At 40.8% G+C, this 23,143-nt stretch overlaps 1 protein-coding gene across 9 annotated transcripts in view; it reads right to left on the bottom strand.

Moving 5' to 3' along the window:
- Positions 1-11,840: 11,840 nt before the first annotated feature.
- Positions 11,841-23,143, bottom strand: part of ENOX2 (ecto-NOX disulfide-thiol exchanger 2) — a 285,173-nt gene continuing 273,870 nt past the window's right edge. For 8 of the 9 annotated variants that reach the window (XM_070044727.1, XM_030846538.2, XM_060292814.1 and 5 more), the window contains 3 exons: positions 21,064-21,172; positions 18,076-18,161; positions 11,841-14,953 (listed from right to left, as the gene is read on the bottom strand). In XM_070044727.1, coding sequence (XP_069900828.1) covers positions 14,822-14,953; positions 18,076-18,161; positions 21,064-21,172 — 327 coding nt within the window. In that variant the 3' untranslated portion in view covers positions 11,841-14,821. Of the gene's footprint in view, positions 14,954-17,525; positions 17,597-18,075; positions 18,162-21,063; positions 21,173-23,143 lie in introns of all 9 variants that reach the window. The other variant, XM_060292813.1, reaches the window with a different exon arrangement.

A 23,143-nucleotide genomic window follows, 5' to 3' on the forward strand; every position in this document is an offset into this window, starting at 1 on the left:
AGGAAAGAGGGAATTGAATGGTAAATGGAATGCCCCAAATGATGGTCTGTGTGTTTGGCAAAATTGCCCAATGACCTTAAGTATTCTGCTAAAGTCCATGCAACTACTTAATATACTGGCATATGCATAAAAGCAGCTCAGGAATGGTGAGAGATTTTAATTCATTCACTCATTTATTTATTCTTTCATTTGTGCAGGTAAGACTCTAGGCTCTGCCATTCTTCATGCAGATAGGGCAAAGACTTTGGCAAGACAACCCTTAAAATGGTTTCCTCCTCCATTGCTGTCTGCTCCTTCGCAGCCTCCTTTGTAATTTCCTACTCACCTTCCCAGTTTGTTAATATTGGGGTGCCCTAAGGCTTAGTTTTTGAATTTCTTCTCTATCAATGCCCGCTCTCTTTGTGATTTCATCCAGTATTATATCTTTAAATATGATCTATATGCCAAAAACTCCAAACTGATATTTCTAGCACAGACCTCTCCTCTGAACTCCAGATTTATATATCTACCTACTTAACATTTTCACTTGGATATGTAGTAGATGTCGCAAACTTAATAGGTCAAAAATGGAATTTCCCCTCAAATCTGCTCATCCCATGGTCTTCCCCATCTCAAGAGATGGCTCTCCATCCTACCAGTTGCTCAGGCTGAAAACCTTGAGTCACCCTTGACTCCTCTCTTTGTCTGACACCTCACAACGAATCCATCAGGAACTCCTGATGGTTCCAACTTCAATATCTACATATCTCCTGTACTTGACCACTCTTGGACTCCAATGCTATCACCCTGAAGCTGTCATCATCCCTCTTTTGGATTACTGCAATAGCTTGCTCACTGGTGTTCCTGTTTCCCCCACCTCCGTCACCCCCGCAGTGCATTCTCAGTGAAGATTTCAGAACGATTCTTTTAACGGGTAGGCTAGATCACGCTCTCCTCCACTCAAAACTCCCCAATGCTCCTCATCTCACCAAAGGCTGTCAGGGTCTATAAGGTCCAACATGATCTGCCCCCTCTCCTCCAGTTAACTCTCTGACCTCATCTCTTAGTAATGTCCCCCTCACTCACTCTGCCTTTATGTTCCTCAAACACACCAGGTAACTTCTTGTCTCAGAGCTTTTGTATTAGCTGTTCCCTCTGGAGGAATGCCCCTCCCCTATCAGCATGGTGTATTCTCTCATCTTTAGGAGTATTCCCTGCTTTAGTTTTATATAACATATATCATCATCCAACATTATTTATATTATATATAATATTATATATATGTTTGTATATTTTATATATATATATATATATATATATATATAAAATATACATTTGTTGACTGCTGTATTTCTAGTTGCCAGAACTGTGGTAGGCACGTAGGTGATCAATTTGATGAGTGAGTGAATGAATGAATAAATGAAGGCATTATTCAAGCCTGAGTGACCAATGTCTGTGAGCCAGGCCTCAATGAGACAATAAAGGAAAGGTCATTTTGACTTGTAGTAATGTAGGATCAGGGGCCAACCCAACTTAGAGGCTGTATGTTTCTCAGTATCTGCTTAGATCAAATAATGGAATTGTAAAAATAATGCTTTTGCTAGTGAACTTATAATAAATATAAAACTATATACAACTTGAAATAATGGAGAAACTTGAAGTGTAAGCACTTAGCATCAATCCAGTCGAGTTGCTTTATACTAGGAAGGTTTGCAGTGATAGCTTACTGTGATGGCTAATTTTATTTATGTGTCCATTTTACTGGGCCACAGAGTGCCCAGATATTTGGCTAAACATTATTTCTGGGTGTGTCTGTGAGAGTGTTTCTGGATGAGATTAACGTTTGAATTAGCAGACTGAGTAAAGCAGATTGCCCTCCCTAATGTGGGTGGGCCCCATCTAATCAGTTAAACATCTGAGTAGACCAAAAAGGCTGGCCCTCCTGCAAGTAAGAGACAATTCCTCCTGCCTGACTGCCTTTGAACTGGGACATTGGATGGATTTTTATTGTCTTTGGACTCAAATGGAAACATTAGCTCTTTCTGGGTGTCAGGCCTGCTTATTTTCAGACTGGAACTACACCATTGGCTCTCCTGGATCTCAGCCCTTCAGACTCAGACTAGAAGTTTCACCATTAGTTCTCCTGATTCTCAGACCTTTGGACTCAGACTGGAACTACACCACTGGCTCTCCTGGGTCTCCAGCTTGCTGACTGCAGATTGTGGGACTTCTCAGCCTCTTCTTTTTATGAGGCCTGGCTCATCCTGTGGCTCAAGTTCAGTCGTTTCTGAGGCCCAGGGGGATTCCTGGCCTTTGATTCTCTGAGAGAGTGATGATGATAGCTCACGTGTACATCATGCTCCAAGCACTATAAGTAATTTATTTAAGCCTTATAACAACCCTATGAGAAAGATAATGTTATCATCCCCATTTTACAGATGAGGAAATTGAGGCATGGGAAGACTGAATAGCTTGCCCAAGGTCGAAAAGTCAGGACTTGTACCTTTGCAGTCAGCTTCTCTTAACATTATAAAGTAAATCCTTATAGCATTTCTCTAAATCTCCCTTGCTGAGACCAGTTCAAGTGCCCTACAGTCATCCCTAGGCAAGAGAAAGAGTCCTGATGGACAAGATTACCTTTTCTACCAACTTTAAAAGTTTAATGCTCTCTGGCTCTCACCCTTGCTGCCTCCCTTCTTTTCACTTGTCCTTTTCTTCTTTTATTTTTTCTTTCCTTCTCTCTAGTTCACTTCCTACCTTTTTGAAATTCATTTATTGACCATTTCCCCTATCTTCTTGATTATTTTCAACAGGAGGCAATAATATTGTCACTTTTCTATCTTAAAAAAATCCTCTCTTGACTCGATTTTCCTTTTAGCTTCAGACCCATCTTCTCATTCTTTCCTAAACCCCCTCCAGTCAGGCTTTTGCTCCCATGCCCACTGAAACTACAGTGCCCTTCACATTGCTAAGTCCAGTGGTCAGTTCTCACATTGCTTGACTTGACTTCAGCATTTGAAACATTCACTCTTTCTTCATTCATATACTTTCTTCACTTGGCTTCTAGGATGCTACACTCTCTTGGTTTTCAATGTTCCTTTTCAGTATCACTTGCTGATTTTTTTTATATCCCTGACCCTTTAACTTTAGAGTTCTCTTGGGCTCAGTCCTTGGACCTCAGTCATTCCCTTAGTGATCTCATTTAATTTCAAGACTTTAAATGCCATCTAAAAGCTGATGATTTCAATTGTATATCCTCATCTTGGATTTCTTCTGACCTTCAGATTCCTTTGTCCAACTGCCTGCCTGAGATTTCTACCTTAAAGAGATATAGGCATCTCAAAGTTAACACATCCAAATCTGATCTTCCTTCCCAAATCTACTCCTCGACAATCTCCCCCATCTCAGTAAATTCCAGTTGCTCAGGCCAAGAAGCTTCATTCCTTATTCTACTCTTTCCCTTATATCATATATTCAGTTATTTTGCATCTTCAGATTATACCTGGAATCTTTCCATTTCACATTAGTTCCAATTCTACCACTGTGTTTCAAAACTACCTTTATTTGTTTCTCACCTGGATAACTGCAATAGCCTCCAACTGGTCTCCCTATTTCCTCCCTTACCACTTATACTCTACTTTTCACTTAGCATCCAGAATAAGCCTTTGAAAATACAAGTTACTGTTGCATAATCAATGCCTAGATAGGTTGTCAGAATGTAGTAGATTCTCCATAAATATTTACTGAGTGAATGAATGAAGGAAGGAAGGAATCAAATATGGTCCTTGCAGGGAGGATGATAGGTACATGATCATACTACAGGGTAGACAGTGGTTAAGTCTTACTTTGGAGGTACAGATAAAGGGTTCTTGGGAGCTCAAAGAAGGGAGAGGTCATTCAGATATGGGAAGTGAGTCAGGGGAATCCAGGAGGGCTTAATGGAGGAAGTAGCATTTGAGCTGGGACTTGAAGAATGGGTAGTATTTGGACTTGGGATGTAGAGGGAAGCACAGGGAGTTCAGTTAGGCTTAAGTAGGGTATGTGAAGGGTGGCAGAAGTGAGAAATAAGATTAGAAATGAAGTCTTTGGCCAAAACATGAAGGTCCCTGAATGCCAGGTTAAAGATATTGCCTTTAGGTGTGATATGAAATGGAGTGGATATGAAGGTTACAGAATTGGGTGAAAAAATTTGAGTCATAAATCAGTGATTTTCTCTGATTTAACTTTCAGGTCTTTACTCAATTGTCTCTTATTTTAAGTTGTTTACAGACTTAATGATATGGTTCCTAACCTACTCCAGGTAAGAATCAAACAGGAAAAAGAAGGAGAAGATATTTAATCTGAAAACAGATACACCTCCAGGGAGAGAAGGGCTAGATGACTGCTAGAAGGAAGAAGATGGAAACCCTAAACTGTAGGCTTAGAACCTCTGTTACTGTACAATCTAATAACTTTTTCTTGCTTCCACATTTAAATATTCTTTTAATAACTTTTTTCTGATTACAGAAGTAATGCATATTCAATATAAGACACTTGGACAACAGAACAACACAGAAAAAAAATCCCTCTGTGTCTATCTACCATCTGGAGACAAGCACCGCAAACAATTTGGTGTCACCCTTTTCTTTGCACGTATCCACAAACGTATATACATATATATTTACATATTTTAAACAAAACTTACATCATGCTGTGCAGATATGAAATAGACTGCTTTTCTCACTTAACAATAAACGTATCATGAATATTTCTGAAATTGACATCAGTTTTAATGGCTATATGGTATTCTCTTAGCCCTAATTTTGCTCATCTGGATTGTTTCTAATTATTTGTCATTAAATATCCTTCTTACATTCATCTTAGCACTTTTCTCTGCCATTTTTAAGGGATATATTTCTAGAAGTGAAATTGTTAGAATAACATATGACTACACTTTTAAAGTCTTCTCCCTTCTGAAAGGTTTTACTGTTCACACTCCCACCAGCAGAGAGGGTGTGCCTATTTCCTTATGCTCAGGATAACATAATTTTTTTTAATGAGAACTTCTATTTAATTAAGAGCTTCACATCTAAGTCCTCAACTCTTATCTTTCCTACATTGTATTTATAGACATACCAGTTGAAATATAGTTGCATTTGGATTACTTAATTCTAAATATCAGTTAAGATATTTTACCTAATTATTACCACAACACACAACTCAAACTGGCTCCCTTAAGGGGTCAAGCATCTCATTTTGCCTGGAAAGTCTAAGTCTAGGCCTTGTGTCTCATCAAAATTAATAGTGGCAATGCTGCCACTCTTAAAACTTTCAGTTTTGAGTGATATATCTTATGGCCTCCATTAAAATTTTATTATTTTTATAGTTTTAAAGGTTACTTTCCATTTACAGTTATTGCAAAATATTGGCTGTATTCTCCGTGTTGTACAATACATTTTTGAGCCTATCTTACACCCAATAGTTTGTACCTCTCACTCCCTCACCCCTATATTGCCCCTCCCCCCACTCCCCACCGGTAACCACTAGTTTATTCTCTGTATCTGTGAGTCTCCTTTTTTGGTATATTCACTAGTTCGTTGTATTTTTTAGATTCCACATATAAGTGACATCATACAGTATTTGTCTTTCTCTGTCTGACTTACTTCACTTAGCATAATGCCCTCCAAGCCCATCGATGTTGCTGCAAATGGCAAAATTTCATTCCTTTTTATGGCTGCGTAGTATTTCAGTGTGTGTGTGTGTGTGTGTGTGTGTGTGTGTGTGTGTGTATCACAACTCCTTTACCCATCCACCTGTTGATGGACACTTAGGTTGTTTCCATGTCTTGGCTATTGTAAATAGTGCTGCTATGAATATTGGGGGATAGTATAAACTTTTGTATTCATTTTCATTTTCGCTTAGCTTTTTCCTTTTGGGGGAGATTTTAAGGAACTTTCAGGACAAGGGGACTCAGCCAATCCTTTCTGCTTTGCAGTCCCTGGTTGAGGCATTGGCATAGTCCCTTTTCTCCTGAGCAGAACGGTACACTGAGGACAGCTTTGCTTGACTCCATCAAATGCTGATGCCCTAGGGACAATGAGAAGCATGAGGCAGCTGCCTGCATCCAACTGAAATTGGCTGAGTCTCAGCCCTGTGGTGAGTAGAGCACACCCTCAGTGCAGTGCTGCTCTGGCCAGGGAAGGAAGCTTATTAAGGCTAAGAAGGGCAAGAACCTATGAGATTGGCTCTTAGAAGCTGACATGTGTATTAGTCACTCAGCAGGGACCAGATGGGTAGGTAAGAGATGGGAGGGGGACTTGGAAGGCATTTGTATCTGTTGGGATCTATAGCCTGTAAATTCAGGGTAACATCTATCAGGAATCAGTGTGTATCTTGATGCGTGTAAGCCTGTCCTGATGTTTCAGAGAGAAATGAAGAACCAGAGGGGCCGCTCAATCTCTGAAGTGTGCACTTCTGGACCAATAGCCTTTACGTGAGTGAGATATACCTGCTTCCCTGTGAACGTGAGCTGGGATGCTTCTATTCCAGCCCTCTGTCACTACGAGTGACTGGGGTGAGAACAGCCTGCTTTGGGGGTCAGACAGACTCAACAAGCCTCCTTTACTCCACTGCAGAGGACAGACTCAAGGTTGCACACTAGCTGAAGCAGCTGCTGCTAGAGGCTCTGACTCTGATGCTGGATGCAGCAGAGCAGAGTTATGCTAAGGTAACCATAGAGAGTCATTCCAGACTGGCCTTGGGGCTTGGTGTCTGCAGTAGGTATGATTTTATTTTGTCTCTGTGCCCTTCCAAGTGAAGGAGGAGGGAGTCATGGGCCAACTGGGGGAAGAAGGGGTGAATACAGTTGCTAGAGGGTTCACATGGGAGATGGTGGCAATGAAGTGTCTCTACCTGTGGCTTCTTCCACCTTTGTCCCTCAGGACTCTCGCTGCCACAGGCCCTGCACTGTCTCTGGCTCGCCAAGTTGATAACAGTGCAGATTCACTTTCTGAACACTGGCCAGAACACAATGCTCATCAACCTGGGCTGCCACAGTCTGATGGACCCTATCATGGCCCTACTTGGTTCTATTAGGTGAGCAAGCAAGAAAAATGTAGCCAGCAATGCCAGCATCCTCTCTCTTGCTGTCCCACTCATGGGACCCAGAGGCTGAGTGACTTGCCTAAGGTCTCAGGGCCAGTGACAGAACCGGGGAGTCCAATTCTCGTGACTTAGCTGTCTGATAAACCAAATGTCCATTTCATGGTAGTATTTCTCACTAGCATATTTGGGCAGAGGTTGGAGAATAGTGAGACAATACTGTGTCCTTTTCCACGGGCTGTTAGGTCAGCAGAGGGGGCAGGCACCTTTAGCCCTCCAGACCATTGAGATTCAGAGTAATGTCCCTGCTAGTGGTCCCACGAGCAGCTCTTAGCCCCAGCATTTCTAGAATGGTGAGCCTGGGTTAGCATAGCTAGTTATGGCTGCTGGAGGCTGGTTTTAGCCATTTAATGAGCAAGGATGTTTATCAGGGAATCAGCCCTTTCATTGTTCCATGTGTAGTTGAGTTAGTGGAAGAATATTCTTTCTCAGTAGTTTTCTCATAACTAACATTTTTAGTTAATAGTCATTGAGTCATTTGATATGGAGTCATCACAGCAAGGTCAGGACAGATCAAGAACCCTCTGTTTAACAGTATGGGAATGGATGTAAAACATCTTAGAAATGTTTTCATTTAAATTGATTTTTTAAAAAGGTTGGTACTGGAAGGGGCATGTTTCAGTTATCTGGTAAACTCATTTAAATACCTCAACGTCTTCTATTGCTGAATAAACAAAGCATGATTGCTTGTAATACCGGTGTTGCTAAGTGCTGCACACGCTTCTGTGTGTGTATATGTGTGTGTGTGTGTGTATGTGTGTGTGAGTGAGTGAGTGAAAGACAGTGGGAAAGAGAGAGGCAGAGGGAGAGGGAGCGGGAGAGGGGAGGGTGAAAAAGCTTATTATGTGAAAAACACTGAATTCAACATTCCAGGTTTTTCTCTCTTGGACTATATGGTTCTGGTCCACTGGCTAGAACATATTTCGTTCATGTATTAAAACCCACTAATCTTGATTCTTAGAGCTCCTCCTTCAAACTCCTCAAGGACAGGTACACTCTCATATTCATCCTTGCATCCCCTATTGCTGGTAGAATGTCTTGGACAGAATAAGCACTTGAGCAACGTTTGAATTGAAATGTTGAATTTCATGTCTTGAGGTCCAGCCACATGGAAACAAACTGTTTTACTGGTGTGGGTACAAAACTTTTTTTAAAAAATGGGAATAAGATAATGTCTTATATTTTGTTTCTATTTTTTAACGTGTTTAGAATTTGTTGTCTTTTTATGATTCCAACCACACACTGGACTTCTCTCCAACAACTCCCAGATCCCTTTCCTTTGCCAGAACTGATGGTTTGGAGACTAACATCTTGTGAATAGCATTTGTCTCATTTTCTCCTAAATGCAGTACTTTGTGTTTGCTCACATTGAAGCTCATCTGTCACTTCTTCACCCAGAAATACAGACTTGTGGGACTCTCCTGCCAGTTTTGTATTGACTTAGAATTTCACCATTTCAAAATGTACAAAAAAATCAGTATCTCTATCATTTGTAAAATTTATTGCTACTATGTGATGGGCACTGTTCTAATTTATAAACATTAATATATTTAATGAAACTAATCCTGGTGCCACTTTGGGTGCTCTCACTTTATATTTCATCAACCTCCTCTATCAGGAGTTTCTTTTCTTAACCTAGAGACTGTGGGAAGAACTTAGGAAGTGTGTGAATTTGGATGGAAAAAATACGTTTAGATTTTCACTAACCTCTAACTGAAGTTTAGAGTTTTCTTCCATTATAAATGTAGGTGAACAAAGTACAGAAGTATTAGCAGGACCTGTGACTTTTTCACAAGTATCACAGATATTATCGTATCACAAGTTATTGCAGATTTTTTGAAATATTTATGTTTATCTACTTCAGAATTATAGTAGTTATTAGACCTGTCATTGCACGTTGCTATTTAATGTGTTATAGGAGCACATATGCTACTATGTCACACATGTGTTTTGATAACGGTATTATTTCAATACAGTTGGTTTCCTTTGTATTTTATTTCATGTATTTAAAAATGTTATTCTGATAGAGAGTTCACAGGCTTCACCAGATTTCCCAAGGGGTACATGGCACCAAAAATTAAGAACCCCTCCTTTATACTCTCTCAGCCATACAAGGCAGAGGCTCTGAAGGGTGGTAGAAATTGGGAGGACTCAGAGGAGTCCTGCATTCTCACTCCAGCTCCACCATCCACGTAGCTGTGTGACCTGGGGTATGGCTTTTCTCTTTCTGAGACTTGTTTTCCTTCATGGCAATAATGGGGAGGGAACCATCTGCCCCTGAAGGGTGTTGTGAAGATCAGATGACATGACGTCTGTGTACAGAGTTGGTTTGAAAACACTTTGAAGCACAATATGAGGTATTTGTTGAGGAGTAAGGTTGCAGAGGTCTGATGCCCCAGAGATCTATCAATTTTAGGGTAATCTAATATTCAAACAGACTTGGAGTGAGCACAGTTAGGTAAAGAACACTCTTTCTTATGTCCTGCATCCATTTTCTACCCAAGATCTGAGATCATCTCCATAAGGTTATACAGCCTTGAATGCTTGTACTTGTGTGTGATCAATTCCTTTTCCTTCCTTCTGTTGCCCTAAGCAATTGCTTCAGTATGCCTTTGAGATCTTCCACCCAGATAGAAAATTTAGGCAAGCTGAGATCTTCAAAGCTTCCTGCCAAACTGGAAGAATGGAATGGTGTTATGGATCTTGGGATATGGGAAAGAAGATTAAGGCCCCTCTGGCCGCCTTGTTTATGACATGTGGTCTGTCCTGTGATAGGAGGGGTAAAATTGGAAGGTTACTGGAGACTGTATCGTAAGACAGCAGAAGGAAGTTTCTTCCCTATGTCAGGCTTGGGCCAGGCATTACTTACCTCTGATGGAGCATCGTTCAGTAAAACCTCCTGAATTTTTCTGAACCAGCCAGTCTCATTCTTCTTTTGAGTTACCTGTGGCCCTATGGGATTCCCAATACTGGAAAGGTAGCTCTGGTGTCATTAAAGCATTGTTAATATGATTATTAGTTGAATAATTATTATAGCTCCTTATTGAGTATGTATTTTGCCAAGCATAGTTAGTACCGGGCACTTTGCACTGAGCAAAGCCTCTTAAATGACCCTTTGAGGGAAGTACACTTAGATTTCCACTTTATAGATGAAAAAACAAAGGCTCAGAGAGGTTAAGTGACAGTGTTAGAAAGTGGCCTTGGGGACCACGGTATGATAGAGAATAAATTGAAGCCAGGCAGATTGGGCTCAAATCCTAGACTTTGTCACATACTAGATGTTTAACCTTTCTGAGCCTGTTTTCTCTTCTTACCATATTTCACACTTCCTGACATTTGTGAAGCCTTCCTTGATGTCCCTCCTGCAGAACCTTGTACATGACTGTGTCATTTAGCAGGCATCCCCACCAGAGTGTCCACTCTTGAAGGAAGAGGTCATACTTTGTTGCCTTTTGAATTTCTAGGACCAAGGCTTGTACATACCAGGTTCTCTATAATGGCATGTGAATGTATTGAATACAACGTAGGGTTTATAATAATTCTTAGCAATTGGGTTGATATGGAGGTTAAATAAGATACTGGGCCATTAGAAAGTTTTGAGTTTTCAGTTGGGCAGACCAAGATTCAAATCTTATCTCTGCCTTTTAGGAACTTCTCAACTCAGAGTCTCAGCTGAAACAAGGAAGTGCTATCTACGTTTGTTTCACAGTTGTAGTAAACGATGAAGAATTTAAGCTCAGTGTGTTAAAGCCTACCCTTCTAGCTCCCTGAGGGCAAGGGCCAGCCCTGCTCCTTTTTTTCTTTTTTACATCTTTATTGGAGTATAATTGCTTTACATTGTTGTGTTAGTTGCTGCTGCATAACAAAGTGAATCAGATATACATACACATATATCCCCCTATCCCCTCCCTCTTGCATCTCCCTCCCACCCTCCCTATCCCATCCCTCTAGGTGGTCACAAAGCACCGAACTGATCTCCCTGTGCTATGTGGCTGCTTCCCACTAGCTAGCTATTTTACGTTTGGTAGTGTATATATGTCCATGCCACTGTCTCACTTCGTCCCAGCTTACCCTTCCCCCTCCCCATGTCCTCAAGTCCATTCTCTACGTCTGCGTCTTTATTCCTGTCCTGCCCCTAGGTTCTTGTATACCACAGTGTCTGGCAGAGTGCCTGGGACTGAGTTAATGTTCCGAATATGTTTAAACAGCTGAATTTCCTTTCTTGAGGCCTAGCAACATGATGTAGCCCCACAATTCTAGGTGTGAACACAAAAACATTTTTCTTAAAATGAAAGCAAGGTCACGACTCTTAATTACTTTTGACTGAACCATAATCATAAAATCATAACTCTTTATTGTGAATGCACTCTGGGCGAGGCACTGGCTGAGCAATTTTCAGGTACTATCTTATTGAATCTTGACCACCACTCTCTGGGGAAGGTACTATTTCTCCTTAATTTAAAAAATGGAAGCTCCCATTGTGTCCACAGGTGGTAAATGACTTTAGGCAGCATGAGAGCATAACAGTTGCTCAGTAGATGGTAGCAGTTGTGGTGAAAAGTGAATCCAGGTCTTTTTGATAGACTGTCCAAGACAGCTAAGAATCCGAAGGGCTCACCCAGTCCTACCAGGTGAGTCAAAAGGTCTTGCACATCTATGCTGTCTTTTCAAGTAACATAGTTTATTCTGCATTATATGAAAAGCATACATTTTGGGGCACAATTAAATATGAAACACTGTATAACTTGAACACAGATATGCGTCCAAGATTTGCTCTGAAAACTAACTTTTCCATTTGCATTGAAGACATTTAACAAGCAACTTGGTAATATTAAAAAATCAGAACTGGTGATGTCACAGGACTAGGAAGGGAGATGAAATAATCATTTGTAAAATAAAAGAATGCTTCTATTCATTATTATCTGGAAAAATCTAACTACTGTATCTCCTAAAAATAACAAAACAGTAAAATTTCAAAATTCAGGAGGAACAACAGAACAATAAATAGCATTTGTAAGGAAAAAATAGCTTCTTTAATAGATTTCTATGGTGAATGAAAAGGATTGTGAGAGATGGTATGTGCTGCAATTTGATTATGTAATATAATGCAAACATACTCTATTTTTTTAACACTGCTGTAGCATTCTCCTTTACTCTTTTTTAAAATAGATCTTTATTGGAGTATAATTGCTTCACAATACTGTGTTAGTTTCTGTTGTACACCAAAGTGGATCAGCCATATGCATACATATGTCCCCATACTCTATTTTTATACATTTTGAACAACTCTGCACTAGTGCATTAGGACTTTCCGAAGAAACAGAACCAATGGGATGCATATATACATACATACATATATATGTATATATATGTATGTGTATACACATATGTATATATGTGTGTGTATAAATATATATATATATGTATTTATTTATTTATTTTAAGGAATTGGCTGATGTGATTTCGGGTGCTGGAAAGTTTGACATTTTGCAGGGCTGGCTGGCAGTCTGGAAATTCTGGCAGGCGTTAATGCTGCAGTTTTGAGTCCAAAGCAATCTGGAGGCACAGTTCTTTTCTCCTTGGAGGACTTCAGTCTTTTACAACTGATTGGATGAGGCCCACCCACATTATGGAGGGTAAGATATGTTACTCAAAGTCTACTGGTTTAAATGTTAATCACATCTCAAAAATACCTTCACAGCAACATCTAGACTGGTATTCAACCAAGCAACAGGGCACTACAGTGTAGCCAACTTGACACACAAAATTCACCATTACAACTAGTATATTCAAGCAGGCTGGGAGAGGTACACCTGGACTAAGTTGGCAGGAATAATAGGAAGAGAGCATTTGTACTACAAGTAGATCAAGTGAAGGAGAGCAAGGGGCCTGGGTGTGGCAGTTGCTTTAAATGCATTTTATTTAACTTATTTAAATAAGAAATAATTGTTAAGTGGCAAATTTCCCCTATTTCATAGGTGTTATTAAAACAAGGTATTGCACGACCCCTGAGACTGATGAATCAAAGCCTTCTGTAGCGTTGATGACAGCGATGCTTCATTGAGGAAGCTACTGTAAGAATAACCCTCGCTTCCTGCTGGTGCCACAGCTGGTTGCTTAGGGGGAAGCCAGCTTTCAGCATGAATGGGCTGCTGTGGAATCCTGTTTTCTAGCTGTCAAAGCAGAAGATTTAGCATCTTCTTCCAATATTCTGGTAACTCAAAGGAAGAAATTGAGATGATTTACTAAAGGATTACTTAGAGAGCAAGCAATTCAAAACAGGACACCAAACTGAGGTATAAAAAAGGAATATTTATCTTTTAAAAATACAACTTTGAACACTACTGACATGTGATTTACAAAGTATTTTTGTGAAATACTCTTCACTGACTTTGCTTAGTACATTCTCTTATTTTCAATCAAGACTCAAGGGAGGGCATGCTTATGTTATTACAAGCACCACCAACACCACAGAAGAAAAGACCATCTCTGCCTCAGGATATTAGTCCCCAGTTCTCATCCTTTCCATTTCTTTTCCATCAGCCAGGACTTCCTGACTGGTCCACGCACACTCTGCCATTGTAATCTGCTGGTGGGCACTGCAGAACTACAGGAGTCCCAGTTCTCAGGACTCTAGGTGGAGCCGACCTATTTGTGCAAAGCTTCACACACCCTAGCCTACTATTTATTCATTACCAGGAATTTTCTATTAATACTCGTATCAACTCTTTGCAGACATTCAGCATGAAGTAAACATAGTATTTACAGCAGTACATGGTTTGCAATTCAACACACTGACAGCAGAAGAAAAGGGACCACCAGACTTTGTAAGAAGACCAGAGGGGAAGCATATCAAAATAAATCCCTTCTGCTAATGTGTGTGTGTGTGTGTGTGTGTGTTTGTGAGCACACACGTGTGTTTTAATTCATAGAAAACTAAACATGCCCTCCTTTAAAAGCAGGCTATTTACAAGGTGACTCTGAATACCACATACACATGCCAGTCATACTGGACACTTGCTTTCTGTGAATACATCTAGTTTTTTAAAAATTCTGAAATAAACCTTTTATCTGATACATTAGAGAAAATAACTTTGAAACATTTGTCAACTTTTCGTTCACAGTAATTTTGTAAAAAGCCACAAACCATGCTTTGTCTTTTAAAAGGTGAACCTGGTCAAGCACCTTCTAGCAGACACTGATATGTTATTCACTTACTGGCCTACTGGGAATTGGAAAGACAATGTCAGTTATGGAGTCCCTAGTGCTCCTTTCATTCCTCTCACCAGTAGCAACATTAATGTGAAGAGAAGTTCTGAAACACAAATCACATATAAATCATCAAAACATTTCAGTTAACAGTGTTTAAAAAATACTAAAGTCTACAACAGTAGTACAGACACTGAAAACACCCCAAATACTCTGTAGCCTCAGGCCTTTTTAAATACTACTAATAAAAAGAGACAACAATTGACAGAAAAGGAGGAAGTTACAGCACTTGAGGTTTGAGTCAATTTCTTTACAGGGCCTGTAGCTTGAGGTGCTGCTCTAGGATCCTTATTTTAAGTCAAAAGATATTCCAGGAATGAATTGACAAATTTAAAGCAATTTCCACTTGAAAACCATTGAAAATACAAATCACTTTCTAAGCTTGTCCAACACACATTTATTTTCAGGATCCCAGGTTGTCAGGCAAAGGGATTCAGGTCAGTTTCAAGCCCTCAAAGCCACAGAATTTCCATCTCTTCTCCAGACTGGCTCCAACTCCAGTCATTTCCTGCTTGAAGGTATGCTGGAGTCTGCTCATGAGACATTCTACATCACTGGTACAGATCTGTGGGACAGAGAGGACATCTCCATTCAGAACCAGTCCCACCTTCCTAATCTGGCTTCCCCAATGTTGCTTTAGAATGCTGACGCGCACGTGTGTGTGCTAGGCGTGGGGTCGACCTTCCCCTCCCTGTGTGTGTGTATGTGTCGGTTGAGTGGATTACAGATGGAAGCCTTCTGCTTGGACTGCCTGAGTCCACTGAAATTTCTTTTTGTTTCTGTATTTCATAACTGCTTTATTTAGGCATAATTTACATACAATAAATTCACTTATTTTACATGTACACGTTGATGAATTTTAGTAAAGTTATACAATAGTGCAACTGTCACCACGATTCCGTTTTAGAACATTCCATCACCCCCCCACAAAGGTTCCTTTGTGCCCCTTTGCAGTCAATCTTTACTCCCAAACCCTGACTCAGATCGTTTTCACTGTGATTTTGCAGTTTTTGGAAATTTCATATATGTGTAATTGTACAATATATAGTCTTTTGTGACTAGTTTCTTTCACTTAGCATGATGTTTTTGAGATTGATCGCCACCAAGCTTTCTCTGGGAAAGAGCTGGTGTCGGTCATGCGGAGAGGCTTGGGTCTGCAGCCAGCTGAATGATGGCTTATCAGTGCTGGTGATGTTACGTTCAGGCCCACTGAAGCTACAAAGCCTTTGGGGAAGAGAGGGAGGCAGAAATGGCTGCCACCAGAGCAGAAGTCTTCACACCCGTCTTAGTTCACAAAGGAAAAGTGACAGGAATAGAGAATGCTCTGTGTTCCTACTTCTCTGCTCCCTCTCCCCACTCCTCTCTCTCTCTCTCTCTCTCTGTCACAAACACACACACACACACACACACACACACACACACCCCAATATAAAAACAAAAACAAATCTGTTGACCCTTAGGGTTTGCTTCACCTTTATGTTAGTAGCATAGTAGCAACTTTCCTAACTGTGAACCTGGATACTAGGGCTTGGCTGAAGAGCACTATGGGATCCTTAAAGAAATCCCAAGTTGCTGTCACAGTAAATATTTATAAAGGTGGTAGAAGGGACCCCCAAATTCTTATAGTACCATTGCAGGCTCTCTTTGGGAGGCCCTGGTACTACCCTGGCAGGAAGCTGCTCAGGAGGAACTGGCACTAGACTAGGAGTGAGGTCATGCCTTCTCCCCAGTGCTAGTAGTGGACTGTATCCAGTTGAGTGAATGAAGCACACTGCACAGTATCAGTAGAGTTGAATCCCCATTTCAAAAAACATAAATCTATAATGCTTATAGATATATACATACAATATAGGTGCAGCAGATGTATAAAAAAGGGTCTGAAATAAGATATGCCAAACTGTTAACAATGGTTATCCTTGAGAGATGGGACTGTGGGGAACTCTCCCTTTGCCTTTACTGTAGTTCTATATTGCTTACATTTTAAAGAGAACATGTTTGCATTATTTTTGCAATTAAAAAAACCGGATCGTTTTTACTGACACAGAGTTCAGTTTCAAACCACCTCAACAGACCACTTGGTCCTGGTGCTCACATTGAATCCCTCCCTTCACTGCCAATGGGCTGGCCGCTTAATTGCAGAATAGCATCACTTCCCAGAGATAAATGCCAGGCAAGTGCTAGCTAAAACTAAAACAAATGCCGTGAGGAGGATGTATCACCACAGCTGGATTACCAAATGGGCCAGTGCCTCTGTTAAGAGGATATATGCTTATGTACCACAATGTTCATTGCAGCTCTATTCACAATACCCAGGACATGGAAGCAACCTAAGTGTCCATTGACAGATGAATAGATAAAGAAGATGTGGCACATATATACAATGGAGTATTACTCAGCCATAAAAAGAAACAAAATTGAGTTATTTGTAGTGAGGTGGATGGACCTCGAGTTTGTCATACACAGTGAAGTAAGTCAGAAAGAGAAAAACAAATACCGTACGCTAACACATATATATGGAATCTAAGAAAAAAAAAAAAGGTCATGAAGAACCTAGGGGCAGGACAGGAATAAAGACACAGACATAGAAAATGGACCTGAGGACACGGGGAGGGGGAAGGGTAAGCTGGGACGAAGTGAGAGAGAGGCATGGACATATATACACTACCAAACGTAAGGTAGATAGCTAGTGGGAAGCAGCCACATAGCACAGGGAGATCAGCTCAGTGCTTTGTGACCACCTAGAGGGGTGGGATAGGGAGGGTGGGAGGGAGGGAGACGCAAGAGGGAAGAGATATGGGAACATATGTATATGTATAACTGATTCACTTTGTTATAAAGCAGAAACTAACACACCATTGTAAAGCAATTATACTCCAATAAAGATGTTAAAAGAAAAAGAGGATATATGCTTAAATGGCTTAACATTTTGGACATCTAACTGTCAGAAGTCTGCATTCCAATGGCACTTCTCAAAAGGCCCAGATCCTATGAAATAGTGAGTACAATCCATGAGCAGCTTTAACTGAATGCTGCTTCTGAAAAAATTGTATCATGAGTTTATTTATTCTGAGGGGTCAAGAGTCCCCTCCTGCCTATATGAGGATGCATCCTTGACTTTCCAGGGAACTGGCACTTACCCTTGCTCTTGATGCTTTGTGAGCTCCCCCACAGGATAGCATTCAGGGAAGGAACCGGCCCATGAGATCAGCTGTGAGCAAATATGCAGTCTGTATTACAGACTTATTGTTCCAACTCTTTTTGTCCCTGCCTTGATTGTGTCATTGTAGATAATGGCAGTGCTAATGGCTAAAGGCCCAGGGCAAAAGTTTGACTGGTGAGAAATATTTGTTAATTAGCATATGATATGTAAAGTAAAAGGAGGAAAATTCTTCTAAGATATATCTTGGAAGTAGGGTGGCCAATTCATTCAGGTTTGCCCGGGACTTCCCCGGTGTCAGCGTTAGAAGTCCCAAGTCCCAGGAAACCCTTCAGTCCCAGGCAAACAGGGACAGACGGTCACCCTATTAGCAAGAGAGAAACTTTACGCTGAATCACAGTGAGAGAATAGGTGAGGGAAATTTCCTTACAGTGATTGCTAATGACTTATTTGTGCTTGAGGAGAGTGAGGCCACCTGTTCACAAAGAACCCTACATCGCCTTGCATGGCCATCTCAGGCCCCCACATACCTTATTATCAAGACGGTGCAAGTAGGAGCAGATATATTCAATGCTTGCTCCAAATGGGTGGACATGAAGGAATGTGGAGATAATCCCTATAGAGACAATAGCATGGAGGTTACACTTGAGCATTGTATTTGTTGAGATGCCACATGATAGCGTCTAGCAAGAGTCAACTCCTATGTACATCATATTATGTATTGGGCACTATTCTAAGTTTATATATATTTTACACATTTAATCTTTACCACGACCCTGTGAGGTAGGTATTACCTACCATCCCCATTTCACAGATGAGAAGACACTGAGCCACAGAAAGTTTAAGCAACTTGCCCAAGGTCACACAGCTGGTAAGTGGCAGGTATTTGAATCCAGACAGTTGCTCTCAACCACTATGTGTATTGCCTCTCACTGCACTATACCGCATGCAGAAAATCTGGCATTTGAGGAGTCACTTCCATCATTCATGATGGCTAAACGCCATTTGAGTTCTACGTTTTACAATGAATTTAGACTTTTACAATGACTTTAGATTGTGCTGGGTTTTTGCAGTTCCTCTGAACCATCTTTAAATTGGATTTTAGCCTCTTATGCATTTAATAATGTCTTGCTGTTGTGGCAAAAGTGCAAATCATGTACTTTGCCTGATTAACCTTGTGCCTCTCACAAGAGAATCTGCTGATTGTATTTGGGTTTTATTCCGTGAGTAGGTCTGTAAAGAAAAGCCAAACATTTCCTTCATTCAAGTGGTGACTAGCATTCTGTTTGTCCTCAGAGCCCTGAATATCTTCAAGTAACAGAATTCTTATAGCAATTTACAGCCTCCAGGGATGTGCATGATTTCTAACTCTGGAGTGATTGGCAGCTACACATACTGCCTTGATTATTCTGGCCACCAGGTTAATTGTGCTAATACTACTTCTTTCTCTGGCAACAGGCAGCATATAAATTGTTCAAAAGTCTACTATTTTTTCTTTATTTTTTTTTTGAATTCCTCTCCTTTCATAAGATCTTAGATATATCAAACAGACCCAGAACTTAGTTTGCTGAAAACTGCCAGGAAATAAAAGCTAAATTTGATTTGGTTTATAAACTATGAGTTGTCTATATCCCTTTAAGCACCTGACAAAGAATATCACAAGTTTAAATTGTAGCTTAAAGTTCAAATAAGTTCTCTGTAAAAGTCCTCCAATATTAGATGGCAAGCGGGTGGGTTGGAGGATCCAGGAGGAACTGATGGTAGGGTTCAAAACTCTATTCAAAATGGATACTATTACTTATAACACTACTTTACTCTTTTTTTTTTTTTTGCGGTACACGGGCCTCTCACTGCTGTGGTCTCTCCCATTGCGGAGCACAGGCTCCGGATGCGCAGGCTCAGCGGCCATGGCTCACGGGCCCAGCCGCTCCGCGGCATGTGGGATCTTCCCGGACTGGGACACGAACCCGCGTCCCCTGCATCGGCAGGCGGACTCTCAACCACTGTGCCACCAGGGAAGCCCTACTTTACTCTTTTTTTTTTTTTTTTTCCTACTTTACTCTTAAATGACTTGGTAAATTGAATTTCTAAACACTGACTCAAGCTGAGAAACTTAAATTCTGAAGAAGACAGTCCATATTCAAAGGAATTCTAGATACTATGGTCAAGAAATCCTGTCAAATGCCAAGAAGTAACTCCATAGATTTCAAAATACGAAGCAGTTTTTGTGGGTTCACACCCAAATAACCAATTTAAAAAATAGATTTTCCTTTCTGTGAGTTCAAGACTACTTTCTTTAAAAAGCAAAACACTAAACACTTAAGAATCTTTGTTTCTAGAACTATCCATTTACAGAGGTTTCCTCCTACCCATAGCTCTTCTCTGACAGGTCTCCCTGTTGCCATGCCAATTTGTTAAAGAACTTTGAGTTCGAAAACGGAAATAAGTTGTCACTCTTCTTGAAGACTCACTGGCAGATCCCCCTGTGCATCTTTATTAACATATCAAAGTGTTAAATCTGAGTACAATATCCATTACTGAAGGAGGCGGATATATCTTTAAAATATGCAGAAGCTAATTAGTGTGGAGAACTTTTGAGACTGGGGTGAGGCTACAGTGTGGCTCAGCTTCCTAGAAGGCAGCTGGGATTATCTGCTGAGGCCCAAGATTAGCCCCTTTTAAATGACTGAATATTTTAGTCATTTTAAAGGGGCTCAATCTGCCACTGTTCTCCAAATAGAATATAAAGTCAACAAGCATTTGTGAATAGTGCTGTAAGTGCAAAATGTTTCTCATTTATTGAGGGCTTACTGTGGGCTGGGCACTGTGTTTAGTGATTTAGATGAATTGTTGTATTTAATACTTGCAGCTACTTTTAGACAGGTAATATTATTATGCCCATTTTGCAGACGGAAGAACTGAAGCTCAGGATGGAAATGGTGGGGTCAAGACAGAAAGCCAGTTCTGTCTGATTCATTAACCACTTATGCTATCTTGCCTCTGTGAAAAAATTTTTATGTAACGAGAGCAATTGTAGCATTTATCTCATCAGAGCCCACCAGGGTCCAACACCCCACAGACAGCCTCCTGTGTCGCCTGCCAGTAACCTGGAAAGACAGGAGAGAGACACACACCTTCTCCGGAGGCCCATCTGGAGAAGCTCTCTGCCAAACAATGTCTGCACTGTCCCTTGAGTGGGAGTGAGAGGGCTCACCTATCTTTGCTTAGAGATTTAAAAAATCTACAACGTGTTTCTCCAGTGGATCCCCTCTTAGCATAGCACTTATACTGACACACTGGATGTGGCAGTGGTCACCAGGAGTTTGAAGAGGGCTGGGAGCCGCTATTACCGTTTTGATTGAAATCTGTACTTGTTCTTACCCTGTTGTCTTCAGGACTCTGGGTCCTTGCACTGTCATGCTTCATAAATGCTTGGCATGTGCTTATGCATCTTAGGTTAATCCTTCCCCCCACTCCACTGCACTCTATCCGTTGAATGTGTGTGTTAGCTTCCTTACCCACTAGCAGTGCTTCGCGTTCAGATTTGATAGGACAGCTGTTCAGGGTCTTCTCCAGAGGGTAGTCACTATCCTGGCTCGATGCACACAGTCTAGAGGCACAGCTTTCCTGTGGGAATAATATGTCTCCTGGGTCAGTGCACCTTATATGGTAATAGACTTGGTTTCAATTATACAACAGGGAACTTCTTAATGGCACCTCAAAAGCAATACTGTGCAATTTTGCTTATTGAATGGGAGGAAAAATAGCATAAATTACAAAAGCATCACCAATAATCCAAAGCTTCCTTATAAGCCTTCAAAACACACACACAAATGTAGACATTCATCTTCACTAGTCTTTTTTTTCCCTTCTGCCTTTATCATTCTTGACTCTATGCAAGTAGTCTGGGGAACCAGACCCAACATTTATTGTCTGTAAGATGCCAGGTACTGTTAGGTATGTTTTATCTCCATTCTACAGGTGAGGAAAGTGAGGCTCAGATAAATCGGGTAACTTGCCTAAGATCACATTGCTAGAAAATGGTAGAGCCAGGATTTCATCCCAGGCCACCCAATGTGAAAAGGACCATTCTTTTTTTTTTTTTTAATTAATTTATTTATTTTTGGCTGTGTTGGGTCTTCGTTTCTGTGCGAGGGCTTTCACTAGTTGTGGCGAGAGGCGGCCACTCTTCATTGCGGTTCGCGGGCCTCTCACTGTTGTGGCCTCTCCTGCTGTGGAGCACAGGCTCCGGACGCGCAGGCTCAGCGGCCATGGCTCACGGGCCCAGCTGCTCCGCGGCATGTGGGATCTTCCCAGACCGGGGCACGAACCCGTGTCCCCTGCATCGGCAGGCGGACTCTCAACCACTGCACCACCAGGGAAGCCCAGGACCATTCTTTTTTATTTTAGGTCCACACTATGCTAAAGGTCAGTCCCATATTGGAATGGAGAATCTACAGTGTAGCCGATCCACTCACAGGTAATCAACTGTTGGCTCTTGAACTAAAAATTAGAGCCTCTATTTATTGACTATCAGCTCTCTCTCTCTTTTCTATGATAAGGACATTATCAATTAGGATATTTATGACTTTACAGCAAGAAATGACCATGACAGTGGACTTCTTTGTTGTTGAAAGTTTTCTCTTTCTGAGCATAGTGGGTATGTTTCATAAGAGATACTCAGGTGAAATCCATGACCAGCAGCCAAACTGAAAAATGCCTCCAGACCATTCTCGGGTTTTTCTTTCTCTCTTTGGGTACTGAGAACATCTTTTCTGTATTATAAATGTGAAGCAGGAGCCTTCAGAAGAAGGAATAAAAGAAATCAGTGCTTCAGTCTCGCTGCTGTTGTAAAAGAGAGTGCTGGGGAAATGTTCCGGAGCGGGGAGCAGATCATGGATGACTCGGATGCTTCGTCACTTCTTTCCTTCCAAAAGCCCTCAGCAGGGACAGGTTTCCTTCTTTTTTCTTTAAAGATGCCTTCAAAGCTTCCAGGATGCTGCCCCTGAATGAAACTAATGGTCTTTGCTGCAAGACATGTTGTTTTGTGGATTTACAGGCTTCCAGGCTGTAGTCAGAAGGGAAACCTTTCTTGATGACCTATTCAATCTTTGGTCTTTAGAATCCAATCCAGTCAGTAACCATCATGCCAAGTTTGATTTAAACTGCTGGCTCACTTCTAAGCCACGGGCTGTACATGTGCTTCTAACCCCCTTAAAACATTAAATGATCCAGTAAGCCATTTCTTAAGTGTGAGAGTTTAACAGATTGGGGTTCATTTAAAATATGTAGACATCCTGAGAAGTTTTAGCCATCTTGAATCAAAATGTAGCCTTATTGAAACCTGACTTCAGTTTTATTATAGCTGGCATTTAAAAAATTAGAAGGTATATTGAAGGGATGCTTATCACCTTGAATTTTTTTATAAACAAATATGAAGCTGCTTTATTAAGATACATCATCAATTCAGAAAAAATTAGATCCCCACAAATAAAACAACTAATTTCACAGATGACAGTATTAATCATGAAAAATAATAAAAATAAAACATTATGAATTACTATGAAGCATATTCAACAGTTACAGAAAAGAGAGGAA

Source organism: Globicephala melas, chromosome X, assembly GCF_963455315.2.
Source record: "Globicephala melas chromosome X, mGloMel1.2, whole genome shotgun sequence".
In the NCBI taxonomy this organism is placed as follows: Eukaryota; Metazoa; Chordata; class Mammalia; order Artiodactyla; family Delphinidae; genus Globicephala; species Globicephala melas.